This window comes from Simochromis diagramma, unplaced genomic scaffold (assembly GCF_900408965.1).
Source record: "Simochromis diagramma unplaced genomic scaffold, fSimDia1.1 OVJJ01000426.1, whole genome shotgun sequence".
In the NCBI taxonomy this organism is placed as follows: domain Eukaryota; kingdom Metazoa; phylum Chordata; class Actinopteri; order Cichliformes; family Cichlidae; genus Simochromis; species Simochromis diagramma.
Window position 1 is genome coordinate 112,012 of NW_024387170.1, and position 18,539 is coordinate 130,550.

At 41.2% G+C, this 18,539-nt stretch overlaps 1 protein-coding gene across 2 annotated transcripts in view; it reads right to left on the reverse strand.

Annotated features, from left to right (window-relative positions):
• Window positions 1–4,716: 4,716 nt before the first annotated feature.
• LOC120744580 (MAM domain-containing glycosylphosphatidylinositol anchor protein 2-like) overlaps window positions 4,717–18,539 on the reverse strand; it is a 138,164-nt gene continuing 124,341 nt past the window's right edge. The window contains exons 14-17 of one of the 2 annotated variants that reach the window (XM_040049074.1): window positions 8,813–8,965; window positions 8,594–8,724; window positions 7,137–7,236; window positions 4,717–5,660 (exon numbers count right to left, since the gene is read on the reverse strand). In XM_040049074.1, the coding sequence (XP_039905008.1) occupies window positions 5,572–5,660; window positions 7,137–7,236; window positions 8,594–8,724; window positions 8,813–8,965 (473 nt within the window). In that variant the 3' untranslated portion in view covers window positions 4,717–5,571. Of the gene's footprint in view, window positions 5,661–6,588; window positions 7,237–8,593; window positions 8,725–8,812; window positions 8,966–18,539 lie in introns of those variants that run through there. The other variant, XM_040049073.1, reaches the window with a different exon arrangement.

Below are 18,539 nucleotides of genomic sequence, written 5' to 3' on the forward strand. Positions count from 1 at the left end.
CACATACAGAGCTGTGTGAGCTGTGAATAAGTGACTCCATTGTTTCTCTCTTATACAGCTGTTCTTTTGTTATATCTTTAAATTAAGTCTTCATTTCAAGAGTGGCCTTTTCATTCTGAAACATGAGCTAACAATGCAAACAGCAAACAAATCAATCAGGGCATGGCCAGATGAACGCTTTGGTGCACTTCTGTGGCTGCCAACATAAAAATCTGGTCAAACAAGGAAAACAGGGTGGCTTATCTACAGTTCAGGAGAATGTGATAATATCCAAACGTAACATAAAGAGAAAATGTCATCCAAGGAAAATATAGAGGCTTCACATAATGTGCAAAAAAAATCATAAACTTCAAGAACATAAATGTAGTAAATGTGGTGTTGGGATAGTTTTCCCTTCATTGGCTGCTGACTGGTTCTTTACTTTTCTTTATAGGGCTGTCGTGGCTCAAAGAGTTGGCAGTTCCTCTTGTAACCGGAAGGTTGTCGGTTCGAGCCCCGGCTCGGACCGTCTCGGTCGTTGTGTCCTTGGGCAAGACACTTCACCTACCGCCTACTGGTGTTGGCCAGAAGGGCCGATGGCGTGATATGGCAGCCTCGCTTCTGTCAGTCTGCCCCAGGACAGCTGTGGCTACAACTGCAGCTGCCTCCACCAGTGTATGAATGTGAGAGTGAATGAATAGTGGCATTGTAAAGCGCTTTGGGTGCCTTGAAAAGTGCTATATAAATCCAATCCATTATTATTATTATTATTACATTTCAATGAATGTGATTCAGACTAAGTCACGTGTCCATGTTTACTGAAGTATTGCTGTAAAACTATGACAGTGACTGAAAAGATCTGACATGTACGTCAAAACTCAGAAACTACAGTTTTTTATTCATTTATTTTTATGACAAGTGTAAATGTTTCCTTTCATTTGTTGAGCGTATGCTGAAATATATTTGTATAAATGATCTATTTTTGATTAAATGAGGCTTCTTTCTGTAAAAAGGTTGTAGAGTCATGAAAACTGTTCAATATATGTGAAAACAAAATACATAAACCTACTGGTGTTCTTCAGAGGCAACCACCCATTTCCAGCTAATGTGATAATAATGTAGCAGAGAAAAACTAATACCCAGAGGAGCTGAAATAATAATCTGATCATCAGCTGCAGCAGAAAAACACAGAAGGAAAAAGTCACCAGGGAATCCGGGGAAATGATTCGTCCCACGAATCCTCTGCTAATCCTCTGGGATCGAAATACGTCTCATTTCTATCGGCTGAAAACTTGTTTGCTGAGGAATTTTTTAAAGACACAGTGAATCAGAATGAATAATAATAATAAACTATTTTTATAAGGTTGTCACTGTTGGACTTCCATTTGATCGAAACATCCCCACAGATTTACATATTCGGATCCATTCAGAGAACTTTTGTCACATACATTCAAAGCATGGTTTCATTACTTTGATTAAAATAAATTTTCAGGTCAAGATGATTTTATGAAACCATGTGATCAAAATGGAAGTAGGATGAGTTCCAGCTGGTGTACAGAAGCCCATTCGTGCAAAAAAGAGTCAAAGTTGTGAAAGAAAGTTCTTAAAACAAAAAAAAGACATTTTAATCATTATGTAAAAACCAAAATGTATAATTTAAACTCCAAATGATGAAATTAAGCCAGATTTTACAAATACGTAAGAAAGGGGAAAAAATAAAAGTTGTACCTACAGACCCACAGAAATTCAGTCAGGACCTAATGAGATGAATTATGATCCATTAAACCCAAACTGCCGCCTACAATAGAGAGATGACACCCATGGAGAGAGGCAGTCCATGATTTACCCTCCCCGCGGGGCGCAGCAACCCATCCCAGCTGTCTTTGTTATGCATTTATTTATTTTTAATCATGCTCATTTGTAATCCAGTATTTTTCTTTTCTGTAGCAGAACGAGGGGATGGCAACAAAATCAAAATAAGTCAAAATAAAGACCAAAATAAACAAACGGTAAATGATGGCTTATTTCAGTGTTCATCATGCTAACTGTGGAGCCATTTTTCTTGGCAGAAATGGGCTTCCATACATACACATATGAGCAGAGACGATGAATCAGGAATCATAGGTGTGCACGTGTGTTTAACCCTCTCCAGGCAGGCGTTGCCGATTTGCAACAGTTAAAAACCAACAACCTGATTACCCCACAAACATATTTTATGAGTTTCTTTACCACTGCAGGACTTGGTTGTGCATTAGCAACAAAAAACTTAATTTGAGCCTGAGAGGGTTAATAATTATGAATCTCTTGTGCTTTTCTAATAGATGCTTCGACCTGTTCACCCACGATGTCAGTTTCTTTAGGATACAAAAATGCTTTATAGTTTAAAATCTTCTTTAATACTTTTTTATAGATTTAATAGAAATCTCAAAACCCAAAGAAAAATTCAGTTAAAACCCCCCCACATGTTAAAAACAACAAAATAAAAACAGCCCCCCCTCCCCAACACCATTTTTAAACTATCGTAGGAACAACAGAGGATTTGATTTGACATACTGTTCTTGTTTTATTTGTTGGAAATCTTTATCTAATTTTGTAGTTTAAGGTAACTGTTGGTCTCAGGTAGCATTAAAGTCTTCGGCTCCTACCAGAAACTCTTATTTTGGAATACTAAAATGGTTCTGAAACGCCAACGCTTGAATCCCACTGAAACAGGGATGAGAACTGTCCAAAACAGGTGTCATCATATCGTCAGGTGATGGTCACGTGTTGGTCTTTTATTTATGTGGTTAAATAAATCAGGTGTCCTGTATCCACAGTCAGTTTCCTTGTCCATGGCTTCTTTAGTGGTGCCTTTTTAAAATGCCATTCAGCATGGCTCAGGTTTTGACAAATTCCAACATCTGCACGGAAAGAAAAAGAAATAAAGTGTTTCTCTGCATAATCAAACCGGAGGACGTTTTATGTTCACTCCAGTCAGTAAGACAGAAAGATGTTTGACTCTTCGTTTCTGTGACGAAGGCTGGCGGGCCGTGGCTCAGCGAACGTTCCCTCTGTGAATCTGAAGGCACTTGATGGCAGATGCTGACCTCTCCTCCTTGGTCCGCCACAGACAGACAGATGTCAAAGTAGGCTCTGAAAGTACGTTTTTTATTTTTAAATGCCATTTGCTTGGTCCACCCACCCACCGAAAGCATAAAAAGATAAGCGAGAGATGACTGTCGGTCCATCTCACAGAACAGTACTGCTGATGTGCTAAGGGGGAGAATGGATTTATGGGGACGTGGATGATGAGAGGGAAAGGTGGGACAGGGGGGAAGGCTGACATTCAAGCTGTGCATGTCCTCTCTTCTAACACTGACTTTGCCTGAAAGTTTAAAGAGCTTCGCTGTAGAAAACTGGATGTCAGTCTGGAAACAGAGACATAAGCTGCATCTGCTGATGGGACAACCTGACTGTGATGGGAAACTCTGCATGTCCACGTGAAACCTTCGGGGCAGGATGTCGTCAGGGGCAGTACTAAGCTGTAGGTTACCTGTGTTTAGCTCTCAGGGCTCGAGTAAAAGCAGAACAGCAGCCCGTGCAGTAAAGACTGCAACTGTTCTGTCACACATGGAGTGGTTGACTGTACATCAGTTATTTCTACTTTAAAGGCTCATTTTGTAATGAATGAATAACTGTGGGCAGCAGTTCAGTGGGTGTCCTGCAGTGTGTCCAGATGTGTGCTTTGTTTCTTATTTCTCTTTAGCTACCCCACCATTTATTCCAGATGTTTGTCCTTTTCTCAGATTGCCACCATCAATAATGTGCTCCTAACGACTCACCCAGATGGTCCACTGATGTTTGCAAGCCGGGCCTAACTGAACTTTGATCTTTTTAACACAAAACATAAACTTTACTGCTGACAGCTTTATCATTTTGGAAACCTTTACACAGGAATTTGATGAAGTATCTTTAAGACAGCAAACTCTTTAAAAACAGGCATCCACGGATTCTTCACCCTAATCCACATTAGGATGTCTAACCTTTTAGAGCGTGCATCATTTGTTGGTTGCTCCATAATGTGATGGTTAACATCAGACATGTGAAAGATCCCTGACTCAAGACCAGGAGGAAGGACGGGGAAGGGTCAGGAAGTGCCAAATCAAATATCAGGATCGGCTGATTGATGTGGATTTGCTGTGACTACGCCACACAAATAGTTTGTTTTCTTTCTTTTTGGTTCCTCTTTCTTCTTCTGCACACATGCTTGCTGCTAAATGCCAACATTTCCCAGCAGTGCCTCTCAGACCTTCTGGCTTCACGTGTCTGAAATCTATGCTGGAAAACGACTTGTGTTTGTAATGCTGGATTTGCACTAATAACCAGGGCCTTCTGGCAGGATGGGAACATAATTCAAAGTGTGATCTGCCTATAAACATGACATGTTCCTTTATTCATGCAGAGTGATACCCATTAATGATACCAGCACAGGTCCCCATGGCACAGTTTACACAAGTGCCAAAAATAAGGAGCGGCGATCGTGGCTCAAGAGTTGGGAGTTCGCCTTGTAATCAGAAGGTTGCCGGTTCGAGCCCCGGCTTGGACAGTCTTGGTCGTTGTGTCCTTGGGCAAGACACTTCACCCGTTGCCTACTGGTGGTGGTCAGAGGGCCCGGTGGCGCCAGTGTCCGGCAGCCTCGCCTCTGTCAGTGCGCCCCAGGGTGGCTGTGGCTACAATGTAGCTGCTATCACCAATGGGTAGATGACTGGATGTGTAAAGCATTTTCTAGTCCTTAGGGACGAGTAAAGCGCTATATAAATACAAGCCATTTACCAATAAGGAGAGAAGAAGAAAATTCAGACTTAAACTTCTGGTTCTGCTTTGAAATGATCTGATAAAAGATGTTTAAGCTCAGTCCTTTTGCTCATCAGCAGCCACAGGTGGTACTGCATCAAAAAAACATATTCAAAGAAAATGCTGCTTTGAAATAAAGCTGTAACTTGAACAAAGCTACACCTGAGGAATGTCTTTGGGGGTTAAAATGCCAAACAGGTAACTGTCACCTCCCTACTGCGTGTGCACGGAAGACACGTAAGAAAAATCAACTGTTTATCTCATCGATGTCAAACCAAACAAAGTCCAGCATCCATCAGAGAGATAAACAGCCGATCTTATTAATTTAATTCTAAATAAAGCTGTCTTATTTACTAAATGAATGCTTTTCCTGGAACACGTCGAGAAATATGGTGACTAATCAGACAATACTGCTGTGGCTTGAAGGTTCTTCAACGTCAGAGCTTGTTGCGCAGCAATTTCCCCCTGCTTCCAGTCTCTAAGCTCAGCTACTGCAAACACGTCTTGGACTGAAGCTGCTCTGTCAGAAACAGATCGCTGTGACTCGAGAGAGAAGACGAGCCCAATAAAATAAATCTGGCACCTTCAAACTCAACTCTCATGTCACCAAACCATCGTATGGCCTCCTGCTTTAGCTATCTCGTCTCTGACTGTATCTTTGGTAGCAGAGGGATGGAGTGGGGTTACATGTTGGGAATGATGGAGCAGGAATAGGTGGGCAAAGAGTCAAAGGTCGCAATGTCCGACAGAGAGGAGGGGTCACCTCTGCTGGCCAATCAGAGCCAGAATCAGAGTGATGCAGTGCTGCCATATATGTGGCGATGAGGGTGGGGCGAGCGACCTTAGATCTGTGTGGAAAAAAGAAAGAGAGCGAGTATGAATGACTCACAGGGTAAAGACTGCCATGTTTAAATACAACATTCAAATCAAGTTTAAGCTGCATTTAACCCTTTAAGACCTACCATAGAACCAAGTCCGCCAGAGCTTACTTTATATTTTTACATGTTGTGGAGCCATTTTTGGGAGCATTTCAAGTTGCTATACATCAATACAACCATTATAGCCCAAATTTTAACAATATGTCTGCATTAAGTGCATAGTAATTACATAAATTGCAAAAAAGTGCAATAAACTACAAAAAAATTTAAAATCGTTTTTGCTTTTTTAACATATATTTGTAGTTAGAGAAATTTAAGAGGCTTATCCCTCAAAACTGTAAATACAAAAAAGTTGCACAAAATAGTTTCCTACCACAGGAAGTTTATTTTGAGTGTCTTCATAGTTTTATTTTTGAAATACACCAATTTTTATATACTGCAGGAAAAACGAAAATAAATATTATACTGCAAATTTGCAAAAAAGCAGCATATGCATCAAAATAAACTATTTCCAGCAGTGCAATATGAGTCCTAAGCATCCCAGAAACGACACAGAAAGTCATAAAGTCAAACATAACTTTTAAAAACACCAGTATAGGCTCATGAGGCCTTGATGGTAAAAAACTACATTTCCACAAAATGATGTCACTTCCGGTTTCAGGCAGGACATGGCGGACATGCGATAGTTCGCGCTGATGGACGTAGGAAGTGTTACAAACAGCTGATCGGATCGGCAAAGCGTGTTTCTGGAATATTATGTTTTTGTTGCTGCAAGTGCTTTTTATGCAGTTTTTGCAAAGCTATATGTGGAAGGAAACCGTGACCGAAGACAAGCTGATGGCATCAGATGTAAGTACAACTCCTCCGGTTTCATATGCAAAAAAATGATTGTGCTAGCTCACGTGGTTGCAGTGCTACTGGCATCTAAAAATAGTTACGCAAAACGGAGCGTGCCCTCTCCGACCGGCTTTAAAGGGTAAAGCGGTGTGAAGCACAGCTGCAGGTGTGCGTGTGAAAGCAGAACTCTGACAAAAACATTTAATGATGTATCAAAATGTGGACTTTTACATTCCTCTGTTTATCAGGACTTCATCTTATCACACAACGGCCACACGGTGCACTGCGCTACTGCAAACACAGACTTAGAGCATAAGTGACTACAAAACAACAACAATCCTTTCACAGCGATTTCACCAAGTTGTAGCTTCACTTGGACGATACATGCTGTAGATGTCTGAGTCGCACTTTGGGCCATTTTCGGTCAATGAAATAAACTTAAGTTTAAAAAGGAGGCTATTGTTCGAAGGCTCTGAGCATCTTTCATGTTTACAGAACTCAGAAACAAAAAGTATTCAAAACAAGTCCTGGAGGTCTCAGAACGGAACTGAGTGTGTGTTTGAAGGAGCCATGAATCAAATAACAGCTTTTCATCAAGGGCATACTCACTGTTGGGAGGGGGGTCTTTACATTCTCCCTCCTCAATAGCGACATCATCGATGGCAATATCTCCCTCAATACCAGAGCCTCGCACGCCCTCGATCACCATCTGCAGAGACACAGTGACAGGAAGCTCAGAGGAGGTTTGAGAGGAAGTAACTGTGGTTTCTAGAAGACTAGTTGTATATAGTACAGTGGATATACACGGTATCTGTTATATCTGTGGCTGCCATTCCAGGTCGCAGGTTGAGTTTCTTAACCCTCAGATAAGGAAATCTCCAGGTTTTCTCTCAGAGTTAGTTAGCAGGCTTCCAGACTCTGTCAATTTAACCTGCTTGCTGACAGGCTTCCCCTCCTGCTGCACATGAACCAGCTGACTGATACTTTCATTTCCTTGTTAATTAAGCTCAGAACTCGTCAATATATAAGGACAGCGAAAGCAGTTGTGTCAGCTCAGAGTGAAATAGTCTCCTCCTGATGATTTTCATGTATTTAAAGCGATTTCATAAAAGCAGCTGCAGGCAGTCTAACTGTGCTCTGAACATGACGTGTTTTCACAGATTCAGCCATTAAACATTTTTAAAGTACAGAACTTCCCCATACTTTCTGTTCAAGATCGCCTACACCTGTCTCAGTGACAGCAGTGACTCTGCCTGCTATCAAGTATAACAGGCTCCACAGGATAGGCAAACCACATCTGGGCACTCCCATGGTGGTACAGATCCAAAGCAGATGGGGATCAAGAATTCAGACTGGATCAGCCCTGGATCTGTTTATTTCCCAGCTCATTACTTCTATTTTGGATCTATTCACACTGGCTTATTTTGCCTTAGCACAATATGTAATTGTAATAAATTGCTTCTTTATATTCCTTACGTGGTTCATAGTCCCAGCACTATAATAAAACATCTAGCTGGCCGACATATAGACAGCTCTATAAAAGTTTCCCACGATCCCTCAGGACTTCCAGGCCATACTCGGCACAGATGTTCCTGTATACTACGTCAGCCACTTGGTTATGTCGATCCAAGTATGCCCTGCCTGCTAGCATCTTGGTAAATGGACTGATTCTTATGGAGCGCTTTTCTACTCTCCCAGAGTACTCAAAGCGCTCTACACAACATGCCACATTCACCCAGTCACTTTCTTCTAACTAACATGCAAACACATTCATTCGGCAACTTTGGGCCAGATACTAACCCCCAAGTTGCTCTCCTCTTTTTTACCCATTGCTGTGATGAATCGTGTTAGGAACTTTGTCTCCAGTCACATACATACTTGACTCTAGTATAGGTGTTGACTGATGTAACTGATCAGTGTTCTTCTTAAGCTCTGCAGAGCATGCTTTCTGGAGCAGTGCTGCTGCTGTGGCGTGGTCTCTACAGAAGGGCTCTCTGCTCTACAGCTGCTAGTTGTTATGTTGGGTGGTGTGCAGTAAAGAGTCTGTGGATTGGTGTGGTCTGTACCTGAAAGGCTGTAGTTGGGTGGATCTTGACCTTGGCTTGACGCCAGCGGTCTCCTTGGTTACCGGTGAGACTCCAGACCAGGGTATCTGTGACCGCTTGACCTTTCTGACGCAGGAAAACGTTCAGAGCTCCTACAAGACATGAAGCAGCGCTGTTCAACGTTATTTTTATTCATCACGTGGTGTACTTGTGACACGTGGATTTCTGCTTCACTCTCACCTATATGTTTCCCATACATGTGATAATAAAACGCAAAGCAGTAGGTGGGGTTGTTGCTGACAGAGGAGCTTTTGGAGTTGAATGTCGGGGACAACAGTCTGGCTGTGTCGTCCTCCAGCCTTGGCCTTGATGTCTCTATGTACATGTAGAAACCTGACAGATCACAAAAACATGAGTCGGGGTCAGAGGTCAGGTAAAGGGCTTACAAACTAAACAACTAACTCTAACGCTGCCACCCAGTAACATGACACCTGACTTTTTTATCAAGTTGGTCATACGACATGTTAGTTAGAGCAACAGCAGAGCAAACACTTTGTGAATCAGCCAACATCAAATGCAAAAAAATTCCCCAAGCAACAAGCATGTTGCTTCATGCTATACAGGAAAATGAAAATAAATACATTCAAAAACCTTTAAAAGTAACCTTTCACATGGTCAACATTACATTAAACGAGTTGAAATATAAGTTTAGAAAATTACACTATTACATAGCCAACACAATTACAAAGAATGTTAACTGAAACTCTGCTTATATATACAATATATGCTATATATATAAAGAATTTTAATTCATGGCATTGCAATAGTGACCTGTGCATAAATGTGCATATGCTTGTAGCTATACATATGCATTTGTTAAATGTGAGAGTAAAAAGATTTCAGATATATTGTTTTTAAATTTATTGTTTAAGTCCTTTTGTTTTCACTGTGAAACTTGGACTTCTTAAGAAATGTACACACACAAATATTTCAATTTTCCTGTATTACTTCTCTTTCACATTTCAGGCACTTATTGTTATTTTACTTTTAACTGTTTAATGTTACTGAAATTGCTTTGTAAGTGGTTTTATAGACGCAGAGAATGCTAAAAGTTGGGATACAGGAGAAATACTGTACACTGAGACACTTATCCCTGTTTTGGAAGAATCACCTAACCAACACGGAGGATAAAGGAACAGTTAAAGAGATGAAGGAACAGTTAGAGAGAGATAAAGGAACAGTTAGAGAGATGAAGGAACAGTTAGAGAGATGAAGGAACAGTTAGAGAGAGATAAAGGAACAGTTAAAGAGATGAAGGAACAGTTAGAGAGAGATAAAGGAACAGTTAGAGAGATGAAGGAACAGTTAGAGAGATAAAGGAACAGTTAGAGAGAGATAAAGGAACAGTTAGAGAGATAAAGGAACAGTTAGAGAGAGATAAAGGAACAGTTAGAGAGATGAAGGAACAGTTAGAGAGAGATAAAGGAACAGTTAGAGAGATGAAGGAACAGTTAGAGAGAGATAAAGGAACAGTTAGAGAGATAAAGGAACAGTTAAAGAGATGAAGGAACAGTTAGAGAGAGATAAAGGAACAGTTAGAGAGATGAAGGAACAGTTAGAGAGATGAAGGAACAGTTAGAGAGATAAAGGAACAGTTAGAGAGAGATAAAGGAACACTAAGAGAGATGAAGGAACGGTTAGAGAGATAAAGGAACAGTTAGAGAGAGATAAAGGAACAGTTAGAGAGATGAAGGAACAGTTAGAGAGAGATAAAGGAACAGTTAGAGAGATGAAGGAACAGTTAGAGAGAGATAAAGGAACAGTTAGAGAGAGATAAAGGAACAGTTAGAGAGATAAAGGAACAGTTAGAGAGATGAAGGAACAGTTAGAGAGATAAAGGAACAGTTAGAGAGATAAAGGAACAGTTAGAGAGAGATAAAGGAACAGTTAGAGAGATAAAGGAACAGCTAAAGAGATGAAGGAACAGTTAGAGAGAGATATAGGAACAGTTAGAGAGATGAAGGAACAGTTAGAGAGATAAAGGAACAGTTAGAGAGATGAAGGAACAGTTAGAGAGATAAAGGAACAGTTAGAGAGAGATAAAGGAACACTAAGAGAGATGAAGGAACGGTTAGAGAGATAAAGGAACAGTTAGAGAGAGATAAAGGAACAGTTAGAGAGATGAAGGAACAGTTAGAGAGATGAAGGAACAGCTAGAGAGATAAAGGAACACTAAGAGAGATGAAAGAATAGTTAGAGAGATGAGGGAACACTAAGAGAGATGAAGGAATAGTTAGAGAGATGAAGGAACAGCAAGAAAGAAGAAAATGAGCACCGCAGGGCAAACTCTCCAGGAAATTTCCTTTGACCTCTGCAGCTGTCCAGGGAACTGAACGTACAACCTTGCCTCACTTTCTTTCCCATTGATCTGCACAGATGCGTTCTTGAGGCAGCAACTGTAAAAAGTGATATCACAGTCCTGCTGCAGTTACAGCAGTGCAAGCAAATCCACCCCGGGCTCATCCAGCATGGAAACAATCGGAACAAATTAAACTGTACATGAGTGTGGAGAGACGCGGCCGTGTTTACACAGTTTACCCCAAGGGCTCGCTTTAATGAGATTCTGCTGCAGACTGAGATCCTACAAAGGAAACGAGCCACAGAAAAGGAAGAGATTTTCTAGAAGAAAATGAAAAGGAGAAAAAAAACAAAGAGCCGCTGTCACATGTCAGCTGTGTGCTCTCACTTCTTTTAACCTTTGTTTACTCAGGGATTAAACTCTGAGCACGCACAGCTATTTTTATTTTTCCACGTTGTACTGTTAATCCACTTTAAGCTGCAAACTGCTGCCAGGAACATTTTATTTAAACCTTATTTAAATCTTAACAGGCAGGATGTGAGTACCTAATGCATGTTAATATATGCATTTACAACAGATTTCAGAAATGAGGGCAACACTACTCACTGTTGATAAAGGTGTGCACAGTGGGATTCAACACAGTATGAATTTAAATATAAATTTCATTACAAATGACAATATCGGCTTCATACTTTGCGTAATCTCTAAACTGTTTGTCTACATAAATAAAAGGGTTGGAGGAAAGTCAGTCTCATTCAGTCTGCTGCAGTATGAATCCTTGTCTGCAGGGATACTTTATCTTGATCGTAACTTTGTATTGTATTTGTATATATATATATAACATTTTAATATTCTCATCCTGATTGACAAACATTATTTTCACTTGTGAGAACTTGCTGTGAGACACTCCTTGACCTCTGAGAGCACCGTGAGGCAGCTTCTTTGGCTGATTGGAGTCTTGGTTTTAATTAAAGAAATTCTGTATTTCTAATGACCATGCTTTCTCAATGAACACATCATGATGCATTTTTCTGATCCTGATTAGCTGTATGCAATAATAGTACAATAGTACTCTTCGTAATATCCACCCTTTGCTTTGATTATTGCTTTGCACACTCTTGGCTTTCTCTCCATGAGCTCGTCTTCTGAAATGGTTTCCAACAGTCCTAAAGGAGTTCACAGAGATGCTGAGCACTTGTTGGCCCTTTTGCCTTCACTCTGCGCTCCATCTCATCCCAAACCATCTCCATTGGGTTTAGGTCAGGTGACTGTGGAGGCCATCACTCTCCTTCTTGGTCAAATAGCCCTCACACAGCCTGGAGGTGTGTTTGGGGCCATTGTGCCGTTAAACAATAAATGATTGTCCAACTAAACACAAACCAGATGGGATGGCATGTTGCTGCAGGATGCTGTAGTAGCCATGCTGGGTCAGTGTGCCTTCAGTTTTGAATAAATCTCCAACAGTGTCACCAGCAAAGCACCCCCCCCCCCCCCCCACACACACACACACACCATCACACCTCCTCCTCCATGCTTCACAGTGCAAACCATGCATGTAGAGACCACCATTCACCTTTTCTGCATAGACCAGTGCAAAGCACAGATTTCCATGATTTGTTTCTTTACTACATAACTCCATATATCCTGCTTCATATATTTCATGTCTTCAGTTTGCATCTACAATGTAGAAAGTAGTAAAAATAAAGAAAAACCATTAAATGAGAAGGTGTGTCCTGGTTTGACTGGTAGTGTAGGCGTAGAGCAGGAGGAAGGGTACAGAGCATTATGTGGGACAAATCATCTGTTTCTGAATGTAAGTTTAAACAGCAGACGGGACTCAATCACTTCTGGGGAGCTCTGGGTTTGGGGTTTCCCTGCTTTTGCAGCTCTTTGAATCTTTGAATTTTCTGCAAGTGCATTTTTCTCTCAGTGATGCTGTTCCTCTACCTCAGGGCAGAGTCTGATGCCCAGGTGTTGACAGCCAATCCCATTGCATTAGTTAGCCTCTTCTCTCCTGAAGCCGCTCTGGTGATGACCGGTTGTGACTTACAGTCCACATTTCTGCTGTGTCGCTTTTTCTCTGCCAACAAATTGCTACGGGACATCTCAAGTGTTCAGCTTTGGAGATCTCCAACACACTTATTGAGATTCACAGGTGAGTTTGACAGCAAGGCTATAAACACCTCCAGCTCTCCCAACTGGTAATACAATCTGACTAAAGTGTTCTCCCAGTTATGTGGTGTGACAACAAAACCAACTCTGACGGGCAAAATTTCTTATAGGTCAATGAGACTGTAAACGTGTTACCAGGGAGAACTTGTGATGGTAGTGAGATTTGGAAGCCATGACAGTTTTAGTTCAATGTAAGAAAAACAAACCAAAATAAAACATGTGCCTCAGGTCACTTTTTCTGCAAGGCCACCATATTTAATCAAGTGTCTACACCAAAAAGTCTTTTAAGGGTGAAGAGAGGTCTTCACTGACTCCTGTACCGGAACTCAGCGTGCATACATCAACATTAAAAAAGGGAGACCTAATCTGAGTGGGGGCTAAGCACAGACATGCCAGACCCAAACACATGAGGTCAGCCCTTAGTGAAATTTCTGACATGTCCAGTTTTCTCCTTTGGTGAAGGATCCTGCACATCTCTGGTCATTTGTGACAAAAGGACAGGAGTGAAAAAGAAGGTTTACAAGACGGTAGTGTCAAGATTATGATGTATGATGATTCCGACCCGCATGTATTTGCATACATTATAATGCTGACCAATGACTGGAGATAACACGCGGCTGTGGTCACGGACAAACTTGCATGTGTCTGTTCGGGAATGGCAACTGGCTCTGGGCTGTGCAGGGCTCTCTCTTCCGGAAGATGATTGAATAAAGAATTATAAATGTTTTGACCACTCCTGAGTCGGGTTTTCTCGGTTCTATCATGGGGATCAAAGAATCGGGTTTAATACTAGCTAAGATGAGCACTCGGCTGTCGGGGAAACTTGTTTTGTAAAGTTTGTTTAGCTAACCCGTGCAGGTGAATGAATTTACCCTGACTAAAGAAATCAAGAGAAACGCACCGGGCTGCTCAGTGACTAACCACGGTTACGGTACTTTTATTATGAGTATTATACTGTAAGAGCAACAGGCTGGACTCTGCTCCTGCTCCTGCGCAGAGCTGATTATTAAATATGTGCAAACAGCAGCATGTTTTCTGTCGCTTTCCACATGTGGAACGACGTTAACGTCAACTTTTAAAAAGCTGGCACTTCAGTAACCCCTCATTAGTCAGTAGCTACGGATTAAATAGCAAAGCCCGATACTTGTGTACTGAAACCAACTACTTCCGCTTGGCAGCTTAAGTTAAAATGTTACATTTTTCCTCTGATTATTTTTTTAGCACTGACTCTGTATATTTTTTGTTTGTTACAAATATTCAGGTTAAAAAACTGTCCGAATTATATTTAATGAGGTATGTTCATAAAGTCACATGTGCAGTACTCTGTACAGCTTGCATCCTTTAGGACAAATAATTTGAAACATTAATATTTCTTGTTCAATACTGAGCTGATAACACCTCCGTATGTTGTGACCAGGATGCAGCAGCAGACTGAACCTCGACTGAAACCTGCTCCATCATCTCATCTTTGCAGATGTCCATTTATAAAGCATCAAAAACTCAAAGGTAAACATGATATTAGATATTAGCTGTCGGCAGAACTGTAGGACTGAACAACTTCAGATCCCGAGTGTGTGAGGACAGAGAAGGATCAGCTGTATTTCAGATTTGAGATAAACTTTATATTTCAGTTTGTGATGATTCAGGAGCCGTCCTCAGATTCAGACCTCAGCACCACCCAGGGACAGCAGACAGATCATCCTATGTCTTCACTCTTTGTAGTAACTCCAAAATTAACTGAAGAAAACAGTACAAAGGTTAAAGTACCACATGTGCTGTCAGTGAAAGCTGCAGCTGTTTTATTGATAAATTTAAAGACACAAAGTCAAAAGGATTAATCACCCCTGTAACTGTGTCACTGTACATCAGCATTAACAGGACCTCAGTTTGGTGTTTCAGAAAACTGCTGATCTCAGACCTGCACAACTTCTGTTTTAAACACTGAATGTACTCAGCTACATGAAGAGCACATGATGTTTTCTCTGACACAATTAAATAAAACCTGATTAAAGTCAAAGGTTGTTACTTGTATTTGAACTAAAAACTTGATCTGGAATTCTTTCACTGTTTGTTGACAATAGTGTGTTATTTATCATAAAGTAATTCAGAGTCATTCATACCAGAGTAACCAGAGAGCACAACATATATTTAACTTTCTACAGGACTTAAAGCTATGACATTATGTAAAAGTCCAGACCCTCGGAGGATTATCTGAGTACTTCTAACATTACACAAAGCAAAGGTCTCCATCAGTGTTCATGAAATGCTGGGTTTATCCTTCTTGTGAGGGAGCTGCTGGTGAAGATCACGAGCCCTGCTTGATCCCGGCGATGAGTTTCAGTCTTCCTGGTGTTTGTGAAATGATGCCTCTCACTGTGGGTCAACAGAACATCTGGCACAGCACAGCTGTGATGAAAGAAATTGAAGAAGTTCTGAAAAAAATCTTGGAAATGCCGTATATGTGAGAAGCAGATTGTGTATTTACTTTTCTTTTGCCAATCAAGATAACTAGAAGTATAATTTTCACCACACAATTACTAACCTTGTCATCTCCTGCACTGTCTGTTCTGGGCTCTAGGCTTGTCCCTCCCAGTGCTCATGAGACTGCTTTGCTGCACTGTGGTATGAGGTGCTAACCTGTTGTCAGGTCCGCGGCTCTGAACCGTAGTAAAAGGACCTCTGGCTAATACGCCGGGTTCGTGTCAGGCTCGTAGCTGAAAAATAGCTTTACTTTGTTGTCTGGGTCAACTTTGCTAGCGAGAGACAGAGAGAGGCGTTGAATTACGTCACAGCGACGCGCCGAAGGCTGTCCAAATTCGTAGACTCCTCCGAATGCAGCCGACAAATGCGTCCTCCTTTTCCCCGAATTTGAAGGATGGGTCTGGTCTGTCCTTCATGGCCCACCATATCCCAGAATTCATAGCGCGGCCCAGCCAAGCTCCAGTTTCCGGCAATGGCGGCCGCTACTAAGTTTTAAAATTACTCTTATTACTCTTTCTGGGTCACAAAATAAACTTTTAACATATTTTCAGGCGAGAAAGTAGCTGTGTAAACTTCAAATATCTGCTCGGTTTGTCAAGATATCGCATATTTGCAAAAGTGCTTCAACGTTTTCGGAGACGTCTGTTACCCACCAGCTTGATAGCTGGCCGGCCCAGAATTCATTGCACAGAACTTCATTCACGCAACGATAGCGGCACAAAAAGATAAACCGGGAGACGAATACACTTTTAAATGTAAGTATATGAAAATCTGGTGGTACAAAAGTTACATTTTTATAGCGGTTATGTTGTTGTTGCTTGTATGGTGGGTCCCCGGTTTTTCATTGGCGCTTACATTTTTCCCAATCAACCATTTTGTGATATGTTTATAGGGACCAAAGAGCAAACGGCAGACTTCATTAAAACTAGAGGAGAAAACGATCACCTCTTCACCGGGGTAAAAAATTCAGCGACTGTGGGATGGAGGTACACGAATAAATCAATTTACACATCATATTCATCTGAGTACGGTTTCAATAACCCTCATTCTGTGCAGAACCTGTGATGTCCAGACGATATTCCTCTTGTGTTCTGCTGTGAAAACTTTTGGATTTAGGGATTATCATAGTTGTTATGGTTTTTCTCTCTTCTCTTATTTTTTTTGTGTGCGATCAGGACTATTCTCGAGAAGATGGGCCTGCAAGGGAAAGTCACCCCCTTGCAGGCCAAAAAGAAGTGGGACAACTACAAAGTATGTGTGCTGTCAAGAAGATAATTTTTAAGAATGAAATTTAATAAATGTACATTTACTAAAAGTTGTATCGTTTATATTTGTCTGTCATTTCTGATGTCCTCTGCCTTCAGGATTGCAAGTGTCCAGGGTCAGGTGAAGGAGTCAGTGGGAAGCCCACTGCTATATACCTCTATATATGTATATATATATAGAGTAGGGGTGCAACGATACACAAAATTCATGGTTCGGTTCGGTTCGATACTTTGGTGTCACGGTTCGATATTTTTTCGATACAAAAAAAATGTTCATGCCTTTTTCATTTGTCATTTATTAAAATTATAAATATATATTTTAACTCAAAAGTACAGTTTTTAAATGTAACCCTAACCCTTGTGCGTGTTTTTTTATTTTGACAGCGAATGCGCACCTGCGGACCACTTATGTGCAGCCCCGGTTATATAGCTCGTCATATTGCAGCCACAGAAATTATTTTGTCCATGAAACCATAAAGCTGCACTTTCTTTTTGCCTTATAGTCTGATTTGTCATAACTTCTCCGTTTTGTGGTAAGCTTTTCTTTGGCTGTCACTTCTTCACCCTGACCTGTCTTATTTGGCTCAGCAGAACTAAAATATATATCGTGCTGCTTTTACACACGCACTCACATAAGCTCAGCGATTCTCTGCGCGATCAACCTCTCACATGTTTAAGCTTGCTGCGGGAGATTTCACTTGTCATGTTTGCATAGTAAGCTAACGATTAATAAGACTATGTCAGAGGAATTGGTGCACAAATTATCATCACTCACAGATCAGTGCTGTCGCTCTCTATACACAGTTCGCACGATTGCAAAGTGAAAGCAAAAAAAACAAGCGCAAATTCAAACGCGATTACAATATGTCACATATTGACAGTGGCTCACCGATGCCAATGACATAATTACCCAGCTACATTTCTGAAAGAATGCAAAAGCATTGACATATATTTTTCCTTCCTACAATAGCCCGACGGGCAGGGAAGAGATTGATTTTGGTAGCCCGACTGAAAAAATCGCTAGCTCCAGGACGTCGGGCTAGCGATATTGCAAGCCTTGTATCTGATTGAGGAATCACTCATCTTTGGAAAAGAGAGTTTATTACAGAGAAATGTCTCTTTCCAAAATAAAAGCTATACTATCCGCTTCTTCTGGGCTATATTCTCAGCAGCATAAGGAGAATCATGTGCTAACAGCTGTCTAAATGACTCGGCTAAAGTTAGTAGCATGCTTGTTGTTTTTGTCTTTGCACTAGGATGATGTCGGCGTAAATGTGCAGTCATATTCGTTGTGTTCCCACTAGTGCTTTCAGGTTAATCTCGTTGAAATGACCTTAACGCCACAACACGGCAAATCTCCGTTAACGAGCTACCGCCGATCGCCCCGTGCATGGGGCTAGACGGCCAACACGTTAACGAGCTAACTGCGCTAACACACTAGTTCCCACCCATGTAATTGAGCATTGCGTGGCACATCCAACATACTGTTTTACTTTAGTCCATGACTCGCTTACCTTCAGGGTCATACGTCAGATGAAAACCAAAATAATTCCAAACGCCAGATCTGAATGTTGCAAGGAGAGCTTAACTTCTGTCTTGCTAGCTTGCCCTGCGCTCTTCCTTCTGACTATGCTGTCTGTGTTGAGCGCTCAGTGGATCTGCGCTCGACAGTGCAGCCTAGGCGGAGTAG